Source organism: Camelus bactrianus, chromosome 13, assembly GCF_048773025.1.
Source record: "Camelus bactrianus isolate YW-2024 breed Bactrian camel chromosome 13, ASM4877302v1, whole genome shotgun sequence".
NCBI classification, from domain to species: domain Eukaryota; kingdom Metazoa; phylum Chordata; class Mammalia; order Artiodactyla; family Camelidae; genus Camelus; species Camelus bactrianus.
Window position 1 is genome coordinate 69,320,229 of NC_133551.1, and position 19,045 is coordinate 69,339,273.

Below are 19,045 nucleotides of genomic sequence, written 5' to 3' on the forward strand. Positions count from 1 at the left end.
TCATGTGGTCCTTCCTCTGTGCACGTGTGTCCCTGGTATCTTTCTCTCTCTTCTTACAGGGACACAAGCCATACTGGATTAGGGCCCACCCAAATGGTCTCATTTTAACTCAATCATCTGTTTGGATACACTGTCCCCAAATATAGTCACATTCTGAGGTCCTGGGGTAAGGGCTTTGACATGTGAATTTAGGGGGGGACACAGTTCAGTCCATAACTAAGCTTATCTGCGTAACCAAGGATAGTGCAGAAATGACAGTTTGACTCCTGATGTTTGACCATAAAAGACACTGCAGCCTTGCTCTCTAGAACCACTTGCCTCTCTCGGACCACGTGAATGGAGGAGCCAGCAGCCATCTCAAGAGGATGCTCAAGCAGCTTATGGAGAGGTCCACTTGGAGAAGAACTGACGCCTCCTACCAAAAGCCATGTGAACTAACCATCCCAGCGGTGGGTCCTCTGGCCACAGGCGAGCCTTCAGATGACCACGGCCCCCGCCAAAATCACAACTGCAACCTCATGAGAAACCTTGAGCCAGAACCACCCAGCACAGCCATTCCCAAATTCCTTACCCAGGGGAACCCTGGGATAAATGTTTATTGTTGTTTTAGACCCTTAACATCCTGGAGTAATTTGTTACGCAGCAATCAATAGTGAATGTAGATTTTGGCACCAGGAGTGGGGCGCTGCCTTAACAAAACCCTAAAATGTGGAGCAGTTTGAGATGGAACAGTGGCCAGGAGCTGGAGCACTTTTGCCAAGAGTCTTATGGAAGCCCAAAGGGTCTATTGCTGGGAGCCTGGTGTTCAAGGAGGCGATGAGGGAAGGTTCCCAGGAAAGCGTTACTGGGGCTATGGGACCCTTGTTATGTGGTGGCAGAAGCTTTCATAACACGTTGCCTGTGGTCACGAGGAAAGTAGAAAATGTTCCTAATGAACCGAGTGATCGAGCTGAAGAGAGTCCCAAGCAGAGTCCTGGAAGGTGCCACCTGGTTACTCCTTGCTGCTTAGAGCAAAATGTGACGGAGAGAGACAAGCTTAAGGAAGGACTGTTAAACCAGGACTTGAGGCTTGGTCATAAGAGACTGTGAAGTTTCCATCTTGCTCTCCTAGATCACGTGCTCAGGAGTTGCCAGCTGCCGAGTCACAAGAACACTGGAGCAGCTCTCTGGAGAGGTCCATGCACTGAGGAACCAAAGCCTCCTGCCAGTGGCTATGTGAGTGTGCCATCTTGAAGGCAGATCCTCCAGCCCCGGTCAAGCCTTCAGACGACTGCGATCTTTTGAGAGACCCTGAGCCACAGCCATCCTGCTAAGTTGCTCCTGAATTCCTGACTCCACAGAAACTGTATACGATCATACATGCTTGTTTTTGCTTTAGGCTGCTAAGCTTTGGGGGACTTTGTTATGCATTAATGACAACCAATACACACTGCACATTAATTTTACATGAAAGAGACTAACTGCTGGATTCTAGTTAATGGTATGTATTCTAAAATATTTAAGGGGAGGACTATAGATATGTGCAGTTTGTTTTGAAATGCTTCAAAAAATAAGATGGATTAATGAATGACTAAAAGGATGGGTAGACAGATGGATATGTAATAAAGAGTGTAGCAAAATATTAATGGTAGAATTAGAGAAGGGGGCTGTCCTCTGTAAAATTCTTTTTACTTAGCTGAACGTTTGAAAGTTTTCATATTAAAACGTTGTGGGGAAATGGCTGGGTAACTTCTTAACTTGGGTGGTAGGTACCTGAGCGCTCTGATGATGATGATGATGTGAACTGTAGAGATACATTTCATTTATTCCTTAGCTTGTATATTTCACAATAATAACTATTATAACTATTATTTGAGTGGCTGAGGGAGGTGATGAGGTGAGTGGTACTGAGAGAGACCAGGAGAGACCTGAGGACTCAGAGAGTCGTGGGCTGGGATCCAGAGGACAGAGAATGGGCCCTTCACAGCAGAGGCCACGGAGGAGGCATGGGAATCATGCCAGGCACTAAGCTGACCCAGCTCCTCTGCCAGTGAGGCTGGTGAGGCTGAGGGGATGGTGACGGACAGGAAGTCCCCTCCCCAAATGCCAGGAGGCCTTCCAGGGCAGGGAGAGGGGAGGAGAAGGAAACCCTGATGGCTGTGTGTCCCCAAAGTGACCAGGCTATGAGTGACAGTCACTGAGATAACCAGCCTTAAACTTGACCCAAAAGTATTAGCTTAGATTGAATATATCACCCCTGGGGAAGTAATTTTCTCCATAAACCTCAGTTGCCTGTCACCTGAAAAATGGTAATAAAATACTTAAAAACCTCCTAAGGCAAGAGGGATTTCAGTTACCAATATTTCTGCACATCTGAGTCAAAGTGTGTAAATTTAGATTCTGCTACACATCCATATATATGTACATCACACACACACACACACACACACACACACACACATTCACCACCATCAGAGGTCCTGATGTGTGCAGATGGGCGGAGCACGAAGTCCGGAGGGGTTCATACCAACGAGTCAACAGGAGGAATCTGGGTCATAGGGTGAGAGCTGATCTTTAACTGTTTTCTTACTTTCTGTTTATACCAATTTCCCCACAATTATGCTTTACTTTAGAATAGAGGAACTAAGCAAAAAGTGAGACCCATCCTCATGGCTATGTGCCCACCCCCTAGGCCATGGAAGGAAGCGCTCACGAGTACCTTGCTTGATGATGGGGACCCTGTGGGTGTTGTCCATCATGAAGGAGAACATCTTCCCGCAGGCACTCACGGGCCGCTTGTGGGGGGCAGGTGGCACCATGGTGGGCCTGGGGAAGCCCTGGGACCAGCTTCTCTGCACTGGCGCTGGCCGGATGCCCGGGTGGAAGGAGACCTGTGGTGATGAAGGTGCCTGGTTTGATTGCTGTGTGGCCCGGGCTGGCTGTGGCCTTGGCCAAGGTGCTGGGCCCCTCACCCAGGGGAAGGAGACCTGCAGGGCCAGACAAGAGGGTCAGGGGAGGTTACGATCAGCTGGATTGGTCACCACCCTTTTTTCTCAGTGACGTAATTGCTGCCCTAGGTTTCAGCTTATAAGTCACTTCCCCCAGGAAGCCCTCCCAGACTCTCCCCAAGTTTGGGATGGTGGTCCCCACCATAGGCCACATTGCACACTATTGTACCACCATTTATTGAATGCAGCCTTCATGCCAGACACCCTGCCAAGAGACTCACAGGCACTACCTCATTTAATACACTTGACTCTGTGGTGAGCCCGGGGCTGAGCAAGACCTAGTGACTTTCCTAAGATCACAGACTTGGTAGTGAGCTCCTGAGCTGATAGAATGTTACCTCTAAGAGGATGAGAGCTTTCTGTCCATCTTGCGCACCACTGCATCCTCAGAACCTAGAATAAACTGCTGGCACATACAGAGTACACCCTCAAATATTGGTTGAAAGAATGAATGAACAAATCTCTGGGATTCGAGCCCAGCTCTCCAGGAACTCACAGCCTGCTTTCTTTCCATCCAGTCTCTCAGGCACTTCTACTGAAGCCGAGAGCTCTGGGATGGCAGGGACCTCAGCTGTCTCATCAACCTGTGACCCTCAACATCCACCACACCAGATTCTTGGCAGATACTCTGTACACATCTAATGAGGGAACTTTCCAGCATCTGGCCAGCGGAAGATGTCTGCAGCTACGCTCAATGGAGGGCACATCGAACTCCATCTAAGCCCAGAGGAGCGAATGCTGAGAGGTGCTGACACCTGGCTTTGTCCTGGTTTAACGCTATTGTGGTGGCTTCTCCCCACGCCTAGTGGTTAAACTGTGACATCAGCGAGCGCTACCATTTATTGGACTTTACTCACCTGTTCCTCACAACAGCCCCGCAGGGGAGGAGATCTCCTTATTCCTATTTCACACACGAGGCTTGGGGAGGTTACGGAATTTACCCAGGCTCAGGTCGGGGTGGAGAGGGCTGTAGGATCAGGGTCTGATGAGCTCTTTCCCTTTCCTCCTCTTCTCTCTCTCTCTTTTCTCTCTCCTTCCCTCCACCCACCTCTTCTCAGTCTCTTGGCAGAAAAAACCCACACATTTCAAGTAAGAAGCTAAGTTCAAAGATATGCTGCCTGTGGAGGGCCACATTTCTCTTTCTGCAGACCAGGGACACATAATGAGGAACAGGACAAAATGATTCCAAAATAGGAGCTCTGGTGGACAGAACTTCCTAGAACTCCAGCTGGATTTTATTCCAGAGGCAAGTTCTCCAACTCACTCAGGCTCCTGAACCAATCTTTAGTTACAGTCTTTCCCAGGCTAGTCAAGAACCTGGTGCGTTCCCAATGAAGACCCTTTTTCGGAGTCATTTGAGAACAGTGTTCTGGGAAATCAGGCTCCAACTACCTGGGGACACCTGGTCCAGCACTTACAATGAAACCAGCCCAGTTTAAACCTGTTCCAAGAACAGACCTGGCAGTGCTCTAGAACTCTGTTGCCTTATGTGTCATTTCGAATTTCTCTCCACTCTTGATGTCTTGTCTCCACCTAAGCTTTCTGCCTTTCTTCCCTTCCAGAAGCTGCAGCGTCCTGCACTGCCTTGCACTAACTTCTCCATCCATCTCATCCCTTCCCTTCCCTGCCTCTGGGGCTGACTTGCCTCAATCATTTCTATACCCTTTCCCCACTGGTTTAATAAAGAGCTGTTGAATGAATGTGCTAAAAGTGGGAAAGGGTAAATTCAAATGTGTTTTACACCAGCCTGCTAGAAAACAAATCTAGACATCACAGGTAGCAGTGGAGGAATTCCCTTTTGTTCTTGGATGCTCAGGTAAATGTGCCTCACTGCCCACTAATTGCCAGGGTGCTAAAGGGAGTGGTCACGTCTCATGTCTCAAGGGCTCCGCTTCTGTAGTGGACTGTCCACTCCGTCCAGAACCCACTCAGCTCTTTTGGAAATTCCACGAATCTCCTTTCTAATTTCTCAGCCCATTGCTGTAGGTGGGGCTAAGCAATCAGCCAATCACATTTCCTGGCCATGCTGATTGGTTCAGCCCTGGGGCATGTGATCCAATCAGAGCCAAGGAGACCCAAGAAGACTGACTTGGCTGAACACCTGCTTCTGAAGTGACCTAATGGGACTGGAGAATGCAGCCAGCATGAGAGAGTGGAGCCCAGAAATGGAGAGAGGGAAGCTGTTTATTTATTTTTAAAATTGTGGTTAGTAACATATAACATAAAATTCATCATCTTAGTCATTTTTAAGTACATAGTTCAGTAGTGTTAAGTATATTCACATCACTATGAGATGCAGCTCCAGAACTTTCTCATTTTGTGAAACTGAAACTCTGTTCCCACTAAACAGCAACCCCCTAACTTCCCCTCCCCGTCCCCAGCCCCTGGCGACCAATGTTCTGTCTCTATGCATTTGACTCCTCTAAGTACCTCAAGTAAGTGAAATCATACAGTACTTGGCTTTTGGTGACCACCTTATTTCACTTAGCCTAATGTCCTCAAGTTTCACCCATGTTGTGACATGTCAGAATTTCCTTCCTTTTTAAGGCTGAATAATACTCCGTTGTATGTATAGACTGTATTTTGTGTATCCATTCAGTGTCATGGGCACTTGGGTTTGTTTCTACCTCTGGGCTACTGTGACTTTGCTGCTGCGAACTTGGTGGCGGCGGAGGTAATGTGCAGATAAACTGGAAAGCTGGTTTTGAGCCCTGGCTCGGTGGTGCTCTGAGGCCAGCTAAAGCTGGTTTCTGTCCCTAGGGTCTCCAGGGAGAAGGTACCAAAGATGTGTAAATGCAGCGGAAACTCTGCTCTTTGGGTTCAAAAATTTTAAAATAAAGTTTTTTTTTTTTTTTTCTTTAAAGCTATTGATTGAGGTGGCTTTAGCTGAAAGGTTAAAGTTGGTCTTCTCTGGTTTGCAGGCTCATTCTATTGCAAGCAAAGTCAAAGTTTTCTCAGAAATTGCTACTGGTAACTGCAAGACAACAGATGGGGGGAAGCAAACATAAGAAAAAGACTCATATTAAAAGCCAGGTGTACATGGAGTATGGGGTCAAGGTCAGTTATCAACAAGAATGTTTTTAGAAACTTTAGTTTAAAAAGACATGCTAAGGCCTTTTCTTTTTTTTCTTTTCTCTGACCATATGATGTGTTGCATGGCTGGGTGTTTTGTTTTGTTTTGTTTTGTTTTGTTTTGTTTTGTTTTTCAGGGAGCATATGCTAGATGCCTGATTTCTTCCACACTGCCTTTAAAATAGTAGGTTTTCCACCACCTGGATTAACTATGACCACACCCGCTGCTGAATTTACATCAGCTTGAACAAACACTGGTCAATGATATACTCAGGAAATCACTATTCATTTTTTCCAGATTATCTACTTGTCCTTTGTATTATCTCTTCCATATCTGCTTCTAACACTGTAAAGGGGGGAGGTTGAATAAGAGACCCTAAAAAAAAAATCAAGGTGGTTTGCATGTAGAGTGCCCACAGGACACACACATTCCTCCAGGAGGCCCTGGAGCCCACGGAGAAGTAGGCCTTGCCCTTGGAGGGCTCATTATGTACTCTGTTGTTTGTAAGTAATTTCTGATTACTTACAGAAGACATAGATGAGCCACCAGGTACAGAAGACACAGATGTACCAGAGACTTAACGTATGTGGTCTTATCTAATCACCAGAATAATCTCTGAGGAGGCATTGTTACCTCTCACTTTGTGCATTAAGAAACTGAAGTTCAGAGGGGTTAAATGACTTGCCCAAGGTCTCACAGTCAGGAAGCGGTGATGCTGTTTGACTCTGTGCTATTAAGACTTCTAGATTATCTGAAGTCATGCTTTATACCTGCTTTCCATACACACAAAAGGATCTTTGATGATTGGTTAGTGAACGATAGGGGATTTTCCGAGTTAAAAAAAGAAAACGAGCATTAGATGGTGTGAAAACCCACAAGATGTTGCATGGGCTATTGGAAATGGGATTTTCTAGGAACACTGACTGTTGCAGCAAAGTGTGTTGCAGCTCAGTGTTATAACTCAGTTGCGACAGCAACCTGGATCCCGGCAAGAGACCAAGCAGCTCTCCGAGGGTTGGAGAACTCAGGTTTATTATGACAGTGGGCCCAGAGGAGTTAGCACTCCAAGCTCTGGACCCCGTCTGTAGGTTTACACAGGCTTTTATAGGCTACCAGTCTAGACTACAACATTTTGTAACATCATATGCAAATAAGGTATAACAAAGGTGACTAATTAGGAACAAGCTTTGTAGAAATGGACCAATCAGGAGTGAGGGAAATGGACCAATCAGGATTGATAGAAATGGACCAATCAGGAGTGAGCTCCATGCAAATGAAGTGCTACAAGTGGGCCAATCAGGAGTTAGCTCAGCAAACCAATAGAATCTTAGGGGTAAGTTCCACTTTCTTAGAAGTAAGCCCTTTCAGAGGCAAAAGGCAAGATAATGCTGCTGGGCCAGGGAACCAAATGGGGCTGGCTGGAGAGTAATGGCCTTGCCTGGGGGTCCTGCTGGTCTTTTTCATGGGGCTTCCTACCTCATGACGACTCCCTTATGGAAGTGTTATTCACAGGGTACTTGTCACGTCCTGGAAGCAGCTCAGAGGTCCCCGGCCCCCATCCAGGAAGACCTGTGGTATGTTCATGGCTGTACCAGAGGAGTGCTGGGGCCAGCTGGTACCCACTCATGAGAGCCAGTTGTTAAAGGTCCAGGAATTCTGCCAGCTTGATAAACACTGCTACTGATAAAAATCAACTTACAATTAAATTAAATCAGAAACAAAGGTGGTACTAACTTAAAACTCACCCCTTCCTACTTATTTTACTCTATTTTATTATTATCTATGCCCTAAAGGTTATTTTACTCTACTGTGTGTGTATGCTGGAAATATTAACCACGTATCTATTTCATCTCTGTACTTGGTGATGCTTCACTGGGAGCTTGAAATTGACCAGAGTGGGAGTATTTACATCATTGAAATCAGGAAATGCCATAAATCAGAGCTTGATTTTTTAAAGCTTTTATAAGTAGGCTTAATTTTAATTTTTAAATTTTAATTTAATTGTATTTGTTTTTTTTAATTGAAGTACTGTCAGTTACAATGTGTCAATTTCTGGTGTACAGCACAATGTCCCAGTCATGCATATACATACTTATATTTGCTTTCATATAAATAGGTTTAATAACAGTTGTTCCTGTAGAGCTTGAGTTTTTTGTTTTGTTGATTGCCTACACTTAAGAAAATGACGAAGAAAATGTTAACAGTGTAGATTATATAAAGGGATGTCTTGTCTCAGCCATTACATTATGCATAGCACAAAAAAATCGAGGAAACATTCTTTCAGTACTTGAAAACTATTAACTGATGCAGCAAAAAAGTTACTCACGTCATTGATGAGCATGTGAAGTTCTAACATCTTTCTTATTTCACTTATCTTACTCATAAATGCAAATTAAATATCCAAAATATCCAAAAATATCCACCAATGCTCAGGTTAGGAACTCTCATTAGTCAACTGCAATGATACATTGGCAATAGATACAAGAGTTCAGCAAAAGTCAGTGAAAGCGTTCTGTGAGACTCAGTGGGCGCCATGGAATTTACAAGAAACAGTATTGTATGTTTTACTATTATTTGTAAAGAATGTGCTACACATTCTTTTTATCAGTAAACCTTATGCTCTGCACGAATACATACTTTACTTTTTTCAGAGAGCTGGTTGTTAAACATTTACCAATCACTGGCCGTGCCTGGCACCCGGCAACGTGCCTGGTACTCACGATAGGTGTTCGCCGACTGAACCAAACTGAACAATTGGCAAACAGAGTGTAAGTAAAAAGGCTTTTGATTCTGGGGCTGGGGCAGGGAAAATACATGCTAAGCCTGGCGCATCTTGTAATAGTGGAAAATAAGGAAGTGCCCAAAACAAAACGGTGGGAAGATGTTCAAGGACACGGCAACCAACGGGAAAGAGCTCCCAGTGGCCAAGGCTGGAATAATTTGAGCAAAATAGCTAATGTATTGTTGCATTATAACCCTAAGTGTAAAATAAATATATACGAGTCCATATTGATAGAAATACATGATTGAGCAAATACGTGAAGTGGGGAGACAACCTTCCTCACAGAAGGATTAAACATAGGTAGCTACACCTCTTCCAGGAGGTGGAGCTTAGTTCCCGCCTTCTGCTCCTTCCTCCCCACTCCTTTGACAGTGGGCTATCCTTAGTGATTTGATCCCAAAGAATAGAGTACGGAGAGGGAACAATAGTGCCTTATGGTGGAGAAACCTGCAAACACCAGCTTAACCACGTGAACAAGTTCATATCCCCAGGGATGTCATATGGATATCAGGGACCCCCTGATGTGATGAACCAAGAAGGACACTTCACCTTTGTGGCATCCTTTCTGAAGGCCCATCACCCCAGTCTAGTCAGAGAAAGACATCAGACAAATCAGACGGGGCGACATTCTCCAGGATCCTTGGTCAGTACTCCTCAAGACTGTTGAGGCCATAAAAAACAAGGGAAGACAGAGAAACTGTCACAGGCCGGAGGAAACTAAGATGTGATGGGAGGGTATAGCTCAAGTGGTAGAGTGCATGCTTGGCATTCACCAGGTCCTGGGTTCAATCCCTGGTACCTCCTCCAAAAATAAATACATAAACCTAATTACCTCCTTCCCCCTCCCAAAGAAGATGTGATGACCAAATGCAGTGTGGTGCCTTAGAGTGGGTCACGGATTCTGAAGCTCAGTTAATATTCGTGGATCAGCGTTGATTTCTTGGTTTGGAAAACTGTACTGTGGTGATATAAAATGTTTAAACTGGGGGATACTGGGACAGGGGGATGCAGGAACTCTCTGTACTATCATTACAACTCTTCTGTAGATCTAATATTATTCCAAAATGTAAAGGTTACTTAATTTAAAAAACAGGCTTTGAGTTGCCAGAAGAAATAGTACAAAATTCATATGCAATGACTGGTGTAGCTTACTCATAGAGGAGTTCTTTGGGATCACTTCCAGACCCTGTTTACTCAATTTTACCTGTTTTTTTTTTTTTTGCTGATTTACTGTTCTTTTTCAAAACTGAAATCTAGTTGGTTTTTGATTTACAATGTTTTGAATTTTATGTTGAAACTATACAATTGTAAAGATTGGAAGGGCCATGCGGGCGAAGGTGAGGAGGGAAGGAGGCACGTTGACCACAGCATGGAGGAGCCATGGACCTCAGAAGACAGGATAAAACGCAGACATTAGACCTCAGAAGCCAGCAGGGGGCGCTATATGCGGCCAGGACAAACAGCCTTTACCTGGACAGCTCCTGCGCTGTCACCATAACTCCATACCTGGGGTAATAATTCTACGTCTACAAGAAAAGGATAAATTATATTCAGGATTTTCATGTGAGAAATCAGGATTATTCATTTAGAACACAGAACTGCCAAGTTATACGTAATTTTTAGGTTTTGGAATTTAAAAGAAGTAGGTCTCTTTGAGTTGTTCAGAATAGTCATTCATTTGGATTTTTGCCATCTAATTTCCCCCTTTTTTTTGTAAATATCTAGCTTACAACTTTTCCTTTCCTTTCAAGTTCTAGTTAGCTTTCTGGTCGGTCCATAAAATGGGAGAGAGAGTCCAATGAGAAAAACACCCAGATTTTCACAAATAGCCTTTTCTACCCCTCAACTTGGGCTACGTCACTTCAGCCTTGCTAGCCCGGAAGACTGAATGAGTGAGTGAATGATCATCAGCTCGGTTAAGGAAGGAGAAGAAACAGCGTGGTTCCAGTTTGGTAACACCAGGTGTCATGGGCCAGAGGAAGCAGGACGCAGCCACGGCTGGTCCCCGGGCTCCTGGGCCGGCTCTGGGTTCTGTCTCATCGGATGCTAAGGCTTCAGCTGGTGCCCCTCCCTCTGCCTCCTGGGTGTCATCTGCCTGGTCTGCAGATATCTGATGACAATGCAGACCTGAAGAGTCCTTTTATGTGAGTCTTTGCTGAGGACATTGCCTGAGGCGCCCTGCTGCCCACGCCCTCCACTTCACTGGCTCTGGGAAGTCTCCTTTGATATAAAACACCTGGTCTCAGGATTTCCTGTCACATCAGCAGGTCCCCACAGGACCTGTAAGAGCACAGTGCAGAGGGAATCCTATGAGGTCAGGCTGGAGAGGACAAAGCTTGACCAGCAAGAGGTCTGCTCTGAAGTGCACCATGCTCTCTGGTCATCCACTCAGTCACCGGCCCCTCACCCCTGAGTACAGTAAAGCCACATCCTCCTCAGGAACGGGATCTATACAAAGTCTCAGGAGCATGGAAACACCACCTTTCCTGGGAGCGGACGACTACGGCCCCGAGTAGGCAAGCTTCTCATCAGTCCTGTTCACCAAAGAAAAACAAGCTACATGGTCTCCCTAGAGATGAACCTGGGACTTTACAGTGGAGAAGTGGCTCATTCATCATTTTCTTCCCCCAAAGCCCTAGCCCCGAATTCCGCTAGGGAGGTTCAGTTTAGGCAGTAGGAACACTTCCTACCCTGCATCCATTTTTCCCATCTTCTGGATGGGCACTTTAATTTTTTGTAGGGGAGACACCCTTTCCCTGACAGTTCAGAGTCCATGTAACTCTGGTGAGGCTGACCCCTCTACTATAGGGGTGAGGTCATAAGCCAGGCCTGGCCAATCAGAGCATTCCAGGCCCCTAGCTTCAGTGATCAGTTCAGGGATAGGTACATGATCCAAGGGACACCAGTGAAGACGCTTGTCCTTCCCCAGAGCTGCTGGTTTGGAGGGAGGGTGCTGGGACTGCTGGTGGCCACCTCCCTAAAGGTGAGGCAAGAGTCTGTCTGAGATTGTGAAGCTAATAGAGAAGAAAGAGACAGATTCATTGGGCACCTGGATCCAGCTGGGCCTGAAGCTGGTACTTTTGGCCTTTTCAGTTACGTGAGTCCCCCTCCCCACCTTTTTTTTAATCTAGGCTATTTTGAGTTGGGTTTCTGACACTTGCAAACTATAAAATTTCCTGGATAATATGCATATTGAAACTTTAGCATAAGCATCACTATGTACTCAGAATGAAAGTTGTTTTAAAAGTTATGACATGCTCAAATAAAACCCACCAGACTGTAGTTACGTGGCAAATTTACCTTCAAACTTGTAAAAGTAAAGGAGCAGTCCCAGAGAGGAAGTGATTTAATGAGGTGGGAAGCCCCATAAAAAAAGAGACCAGCAGGACCCCCAGGCAGGGCCACTACTGTCCTGCCAGCACCATCCTGTTCCCTGGCCCAGTGGCTCTATCTCACTTTTTGCCTCTGAAACGGCTTACTTCTAGGAAAGTGGAACTTACCCCTAAAATTCTATTAGTTCCCTGAGCTAACTCCTGATTGGTCCATTTGTAGTGTTTCATTTACATGGAGCTCACTCCTGATTGGTTATTTCTCTCACTCCTGATTGGTCCATTACTACAAAGCTTGTTCCTAATTGGTCACCTTTGTTATACCTTATTTGCACATGATGTTACAAAATGTTGCAAAGTCTAGACCGGTAGCCTATAAAAGCCTGTGTAAACCTACAGACGGGGTCCAGAGCTTGGAGTGCTAACTCCTCTGGGCCCGCTGGCATAAACCTGAGTCTCCAACTCTCCGAGTACTGCTTGGTCTCTCACCTGGATCCAGGTTGCTGTCACAACTGAGCTGTAACACACTTTACTGCAATGTTAAGACCCACGAACCAATCGTAAGACAAATACTGAAATGTTACACGGAGAAGCTGAACAAATACAGAGTCCTCTAGCTACAGGAGGCTTCAGACTACAGATCCCAAATTTCTGCTTCAAAAGTTACCCAGGAAAGACATTCCAAAGGTTTAAAAGAAAATTTTCCAATTGAAGAACCGGGTAAAATTTATAACAGACATTTGTTGTGTATATAATATATTAATGTCCAGTGTATTAATCAGATATATCTCAATGTAATTATATTATTACTGTATATGCAAGTGCATATTATATGTGTACATATATTTAGAACCTCGTATTTCCAGCTCTTTTTAAAAGAGGTAATGAAAAGACTATTCAAAATCTATTTTTTCAGCTTGTCTGTTTTTTCTTATTCGTCAGTTAAGTAAGTAAGCAATTAACCGGCACAGCTCCTAGCACACAGTAGGGCTCAATCTGAGTGAGCTCTTTCTCCCCACCCTCCAGCCCCCCTCTATTTTTAGTTCTTCTTTCAGAAACTGAGTAAAATGAAAGAGGGGGTCCAGCGCAGCATTACAGGCAGAGGCGGATGAACGGTTTCTGCAGAGCCGGACAGCGAATACTTCCAGCTCTGTGCACATGGCCCGTCCAGCTAACTCTGCTGTTACTCAGGACGGCAGGCCCAGGCAATACCAAAGTGAATGGGATGGCTGTGTTCCCATGGAGCTTTATTTATGAAAACAGGTGATGGCCTGCTTTTGGCCCTGGGCCATAGTTTGCCGACAGCTGGTTAAGGACTTGGGATGCGGCATTGAACAGACTCCGGCCCAGCTCCCGGCTCTGCCCCAACCATCTGTGTGACCCGGATGAGTGTGTTGTTTTCGTTCCTCGTCTGTAAGATAGGGATCATAGCAGCTACTTCTTAGACGGTGAGAAGTGGATGAGACGGTGCGCGTGAAATGCTGGGAACGCTTCCTGGCGCATAACGCACAAGCGTTAAACACTAGCCATCAGGCATGTCGTCATCATCATCAAACAAGGAAAAGTAAGGGAGGAATGGCATTTGTCCATACACAGCAGCAGAATCCCTGGTAAAAAGGGACTGGAGCCAAACAGGGAAGCCAATCACTGAAACTGCATTTTCCTCTATTACCAGTGGCTTTCGCTTTTACCCACAGGATGAGTCATCCCCGTCAGCGTGTGAAATTGCAGGTTGGCCTGGGAATCGCAAAACCTTCCTCAGCCGCTGGGCAGTCAAGCACCTGCCATGATGCTTGGCACTGTTAGGAAAATCCTCCCAGGGACTCGGGCGAGTCTGTTTTTAATCCTGGCTCTGGATCTACATGACTGACACATAACCTTGGGGAAGCCACTGAAACTCCTTGGGCATCAGTTTATACAATGATAGGGGTGGTCCCAGGAACCTCTATTAAAATCCTGAAGAGAGAAAGGGGACCTGTGCTGAATGCTCCTTGGCAGAAATTGGAAACTGAAGCTCAGAAAGGTAGAATAAATTTTCGATAAATTTTGCCATATTCCAAAGCAGACAAAGACACCATTTGTATATTTGGGTGACCAGAGTTTCCCTACTCAGCTGCTTTATAAGAACACCAGCACTGTGAACAGGACGGCTGGTTTTACATCTCCCGTCCTGAGGTTCAGAAAGCACTAAGAAAGGCAACAACAAGCAAAACCCACAATGCGGCAGGCACCCCGACTTGGTGACTTCAGTTCCCCACGCCTGGTTCTGAGGCACAGACTCTGCAATACTACTTACCGGTTGCTTCATGGCATTGCAAATGACCCTGTAAGTTATGCCCTGCACAGCTCCAGGGGCCGTCACCCATGTGGACTGTGACGTGGATGGTGCCTCCTGGGTTGTGCAACATGGACACCCCAGGTTATACTTCGGTGAGAGAGCTATGATTTACAGTGTCTACTCCTGGACATAGCCTGGCTGCCAGTGTACTTTGTCAACCCAGAGTTTTTCTTTTTATTTTTCCATCTTGTATGTCATTTCATGGGTAATTTATCTGCAAGTGTATCCATCTGCTAGCTGGGGAGATCTTGGGAGGTTTCCTGTCCAAAGGAACACTCGCAAAGGAGGCGTCCTGGCTGCCACATGCCGGTTTGCTTGGTTCTAAGGCTGAGGGTTGTTAAGTGGCTATCAGCAACTTACATACACTGCCCACCGACTACCACCATCCCTCCATGTGGTGGAGAACTATTTATTACTACCGGAATGGGAATCAAGGCTTTGAGAGGTGATGCCTTGTGCGTGCCCAGGATAAAAGCCAGCATAAGAGCAAGGCTGGGACGCATGCTCTAACCACTGTGACGTCTGCAAAACGTTTTGTTCCCTAAATTCCCCCCTCGATAAATGCTGTCACATCCCTCTCTGTTCATTATGGTCGCCACAAAGCCCGAAATAAATGTTTTCACTTGGGAACTCTTTGTCCGGAAAAGAACAGTTCTGATCACACCCAGCCGGTATGACATGGGGGACAATCCTCCTTGGAAACTCCACCCCTGGAGGGAACACAGCGCCCTCGCCTGGGACCAAAAAATCAACCAGAAACAAGAACATGCAGGATTCAAGACAGCCACAAGTTTCTTGGAAAAACTGGGTCTCAAAATATTTGATGGGAGACGATCTCCAATCCTGCCTCTTTTTCCCCTCTTTCTTTTCTTTCAGATAGCTTGTAGGTCCGAAATTCAGATTTAACTGGGTGTCCTGCATTTTACCTGCCAACCCTAAGTATGAGTCCTCAGGCCCGGGGTGGGGCCCAGATCTGCTCTGTTGGTCTGCTCCCCACAGACCAACAAAGGAGATCCTCAGAGCTCGTGTTGTAAATCCCCGATCAGGTCAAACCCCTCTTCAGTGCGGCCAGTGGACCCTGTTGCAGCCCACGAGCGAACACACTTCAATGTTGGTCCAAGGAGGAGAAGGAGGCTGAGCAGCAGCAGGAAAAAGCTGCCCCGGATTTTCAAAGCTGAACGTGATGGATGTGGCGTGTCGGTCCCGCAGCCTGAGGGATGCTGTTGACCTTCTCCGAGTGCATATTTAGGGCTGCCTACATGCCCCCACCCCAGGAGTCTGTCTAGATTCCCTAAACTCTATTTATTTATACCCACCCTTGTCCCAGAAAGGATTTTAAGCCTTGGAGGTCTCAGTCCATGCAGTATTCTTGGTGGTGAGGAGTGAGATGAACACACAAGACAGGTATTAACTGTGTGCTCACCACGAATGCACTGTGCTCGGAGTTTTACAACAGCCACCGCCTCAGATACCCTCGAGATAAGCCTGCAAGGTCACTGCTGTCGTTGTCCCCATTTTGCAGATGAGGAAACTGAGGCTCCGAGGGGTCCAGCGGCTTGTGCAAGAGCACACCGAGGGGGCAAGTGGCAGAGCTGGGATTCTGCCTGCCTGCCCAGTGCCCAGCCTGCCTCCCTACTGAACTGACTGCATGCTCCTTGTGACTGAGCTATGAGGGCGAGTTTTGTGTTACATTCCACTTAACCTGGGGCTGTACTTTGCGCTCTGATCCCGGGAACATTTCTGATCCGGGTGGGATAACAGCTGCTGGGTGTCTACTCCCGCCGACACTGACTTGCCTTTTTACACGTAGATACTCTCTCAAAGCCTCGCATCCACTGGGAAAACTGAGACCCAGGCATGCAAAGAACCCTGGCCGAGGTCACAAAGCTGGGAAGTTGCAGAGCACAGATCTGCCTAAAAAAGAAGCATCCGCACCCCGCCCCCCAGTATTCAAAAGCACACAGTCGCTTTCCACCTCCCCTGGCCAAGCCTCACTTTTCAGAAGTTCTGGGCAGACTACTGGGCAACTCTTCATGTAATTCCACAAAGTGCCCAGGAGAGGGCGCGAGGACTCCCTCCTCCCCAGGACTCACCAGATGGGGCTGAACTTTGCAAAACCCAGTCCTGTGGCTGCCACTGTGTGCGCAGCGTGAAATCTGAGCCATGTGCTCCGGCCAGGCTCCACCTTTGGCTGTATCTGAGCCCCGGGCTGCACCGTCCCCAACCCCGCGGGGGCCTGGTCTTACCGAGGATGGGTTTTCGATGACCAGTTCGTAGGTCAGCCCTCCAGACCCAAACCTCAGGACGTCTCCGGGTAAGAGCTTGACAGCCACGTTCTGGATGTGGCACTCGTTGACGAAGGTGCCGCTGCGGGAATTAAAGTCCTGGAGAACAAAGCTTCCCTCGGCCTCATTATATTCAATGAGCGCGTGATGGTTGTCAATGTCTGCAGACTGAAATGGAGGAGGGGTCAGGAAGAGTCAGGAAAACAGGAATAACAAGGGGGCCCCTCACACTTACTAGTGCCACTGACACTGGGCGCCCCAACGTGCTAACACTTCACAGGGCTGGATGGTCACTGCAATCCTCGTTTTAAAAGGCGGACGCTGAGGATCAGAGAGGTTAAGTGACTTGCCCAAGGCCACAGAGCTAGTGAGTGGAGGGGCTAGACTCTGGGCTCTGCCTGACACCAGACCCAGAACAGGTGCCCAAGTTGTTGGCAACACAGAGGCAGGAGGGAACTCGGGGGTTGGGGGGGGGACATTGGCCAGAAAATGACCACTTTATATCTGTCCGACCCCAGAGAGGACACAAAAATGCAAGTACGCTTTTGGTTGTCCTGCATGGCAAGACAGATGCCAGAAATGGCCCAAACACAAACCAGGAAGGTCAGCTGGCAAGTGACAATCGTCCATTTACTGCAAGAGTTATAGTTAAGGGGAGGTTTTGTAATGATCGTTGTATCGTTGTTCTGTTCATTTAAAAAATAACATGTGTTTCTTAATATTGCAGAAAATGGGAACTAAAGAAAAGCCCAAAGACGACACCAAAATCACTGAGTCTCCCATCCTCCAGGGGCAGGCACTGTTAACACGGCGGTTCACAGCCTTCCAGTCTTTTTTCCTATGCTTGCAATCTTTTAAAAAAAGTCACAACAAAACTGAGATCATACCACACAACATAGTTTGATAACTAACTTTTAAAAGCCTTGGTGTACAATGAAGGTTTTCCCATGTGATTATTTCTATTGCTTCTTAAAAGCTAGTCACAATTTATCTAAACAAAGATGATCTCTTTTTCCGCGGGGGCCCTGGTGTGACCACATTCCCCCCCAGACGATGAACTGGCAGTGGTGGGGGCAGAAGGCTCCCATGTAATTTCAGCTTAATAAGAAGAAGGAGCAAAACTCGGCACCAAGGAGGAAACACCACATTCCCTTTGGCCTTGGGGCCCTGGACTGTGGGCTGCAGGGCACATGTGAAGTCTTCTGTCTTCTGGACGCTGCTTATGGGATACTCACTCCAGCCTGAGACTTTGCAATTACTCTCTAAGTTATTCTTCTGAGTGCCTCATCCAACTTTATAATGAGGACTTGGAATTAGAAATCTATACCAAAGTCCCATAATATAATTATAACCAATAGCTTATATTAATAATGTTATAGCTTATATTATATGATTATATAATAATATAATTGCTTATATTAGTAGAATATATTCATTACACATTGCATGCCAGGGAATTTGCTAAGTGCTTTATTGCATTATCCCCTTTCATCTTCACAACAATCCAAAGGGATAGTTCCTCATTTTTCTGGATGAGAAGACTGAGGAACAGAATGCTATGTTTGCCCAGGAAATTTGCTAAGTGCTTTATTGCATTATCTCCTTTCATCTTCATGACAATCCAAAGGGATAGTTCCTAATTTTTTAGATGAGAAGACTGAGGAACAGAATGATATGTTTGCCCAGAGTCACCCAGCTTGACTGGCCTGGCTGGTACCCAGGTTTGCCTGATTCAAATGTCTGTGCCCACTTCACAAATTCCTGCCACACACTTTGGCACTCACAGTATTGAAACACACAAAGCAAGCAGGGGGAGCTATATTCATTTCAGATAGAGCTGACTTCACAGCAAGGAAAGTTATCAGGGATAAAGAGAGGCACTACATAGTGATAAAGGGGTCAATTCTCCAAGAAGACATAACAATCCTTAATTGTATGTGCCTAACAATAGAGCATCAAAATATGGAAGGCAAAAACTGATAGAACTGAAGGAGAAACAGATGAGTCCATCGTGATAGTTGGAGACGGGAGCATCCCCTGGTCAGTAAGGGGCATATCCAGCAGGCAGAAAGGTAGTGAGAATAGAGGTAAACTGAACAGCATTATCAAGCATCTGGATCTCAGTGGCAGCCACACAACTTCAACCAACAACAACAAAACACACACTCTTCTTCACAAGCTCACGTGGAGCATTCACCAGACAGACCACATTCTGGGCCACAGAATACACCTCAGCAAATTTAAAAGAATA

The 19,045-nt window shown here is 46.3% G+C and overlaps 1 protein-coding gene across 7 annotated transcripts in view; it reads right to left on the reverse strand.

Moving 5' to 3' along the window:
* FHAD1 (forkhead associated phosphopeptide binding domain 1) overlaps positions 1-19,045 on the reverse strand; it is a 123,579-nt gene that overhangs the window by 82,518 nt on the left and 22,016 nt on the right. For 6 of the 7 annotated variants that reach the window (XM_074377368.1, XM_074377369.1, XM_074377370.1 and 3 more), the window contains exons 3-4: positions 16,756-16,962; positions 2,699-2,966 (exon numbers count right to left, since the gene is read on the reverse strand). In XM_074377368.1, the coding sequence (XP_074233469.1) occupies positions 2,699-2,966; positions 16,756-16,962 (475 nt within the window). The remainder of the gene's footprint in view (positions 1-2,698; positions 2,967-16,755; positions 16,963-19,045) is intronic. The other variant, XM_074377367.1, reaches the window with a different exon arrangement.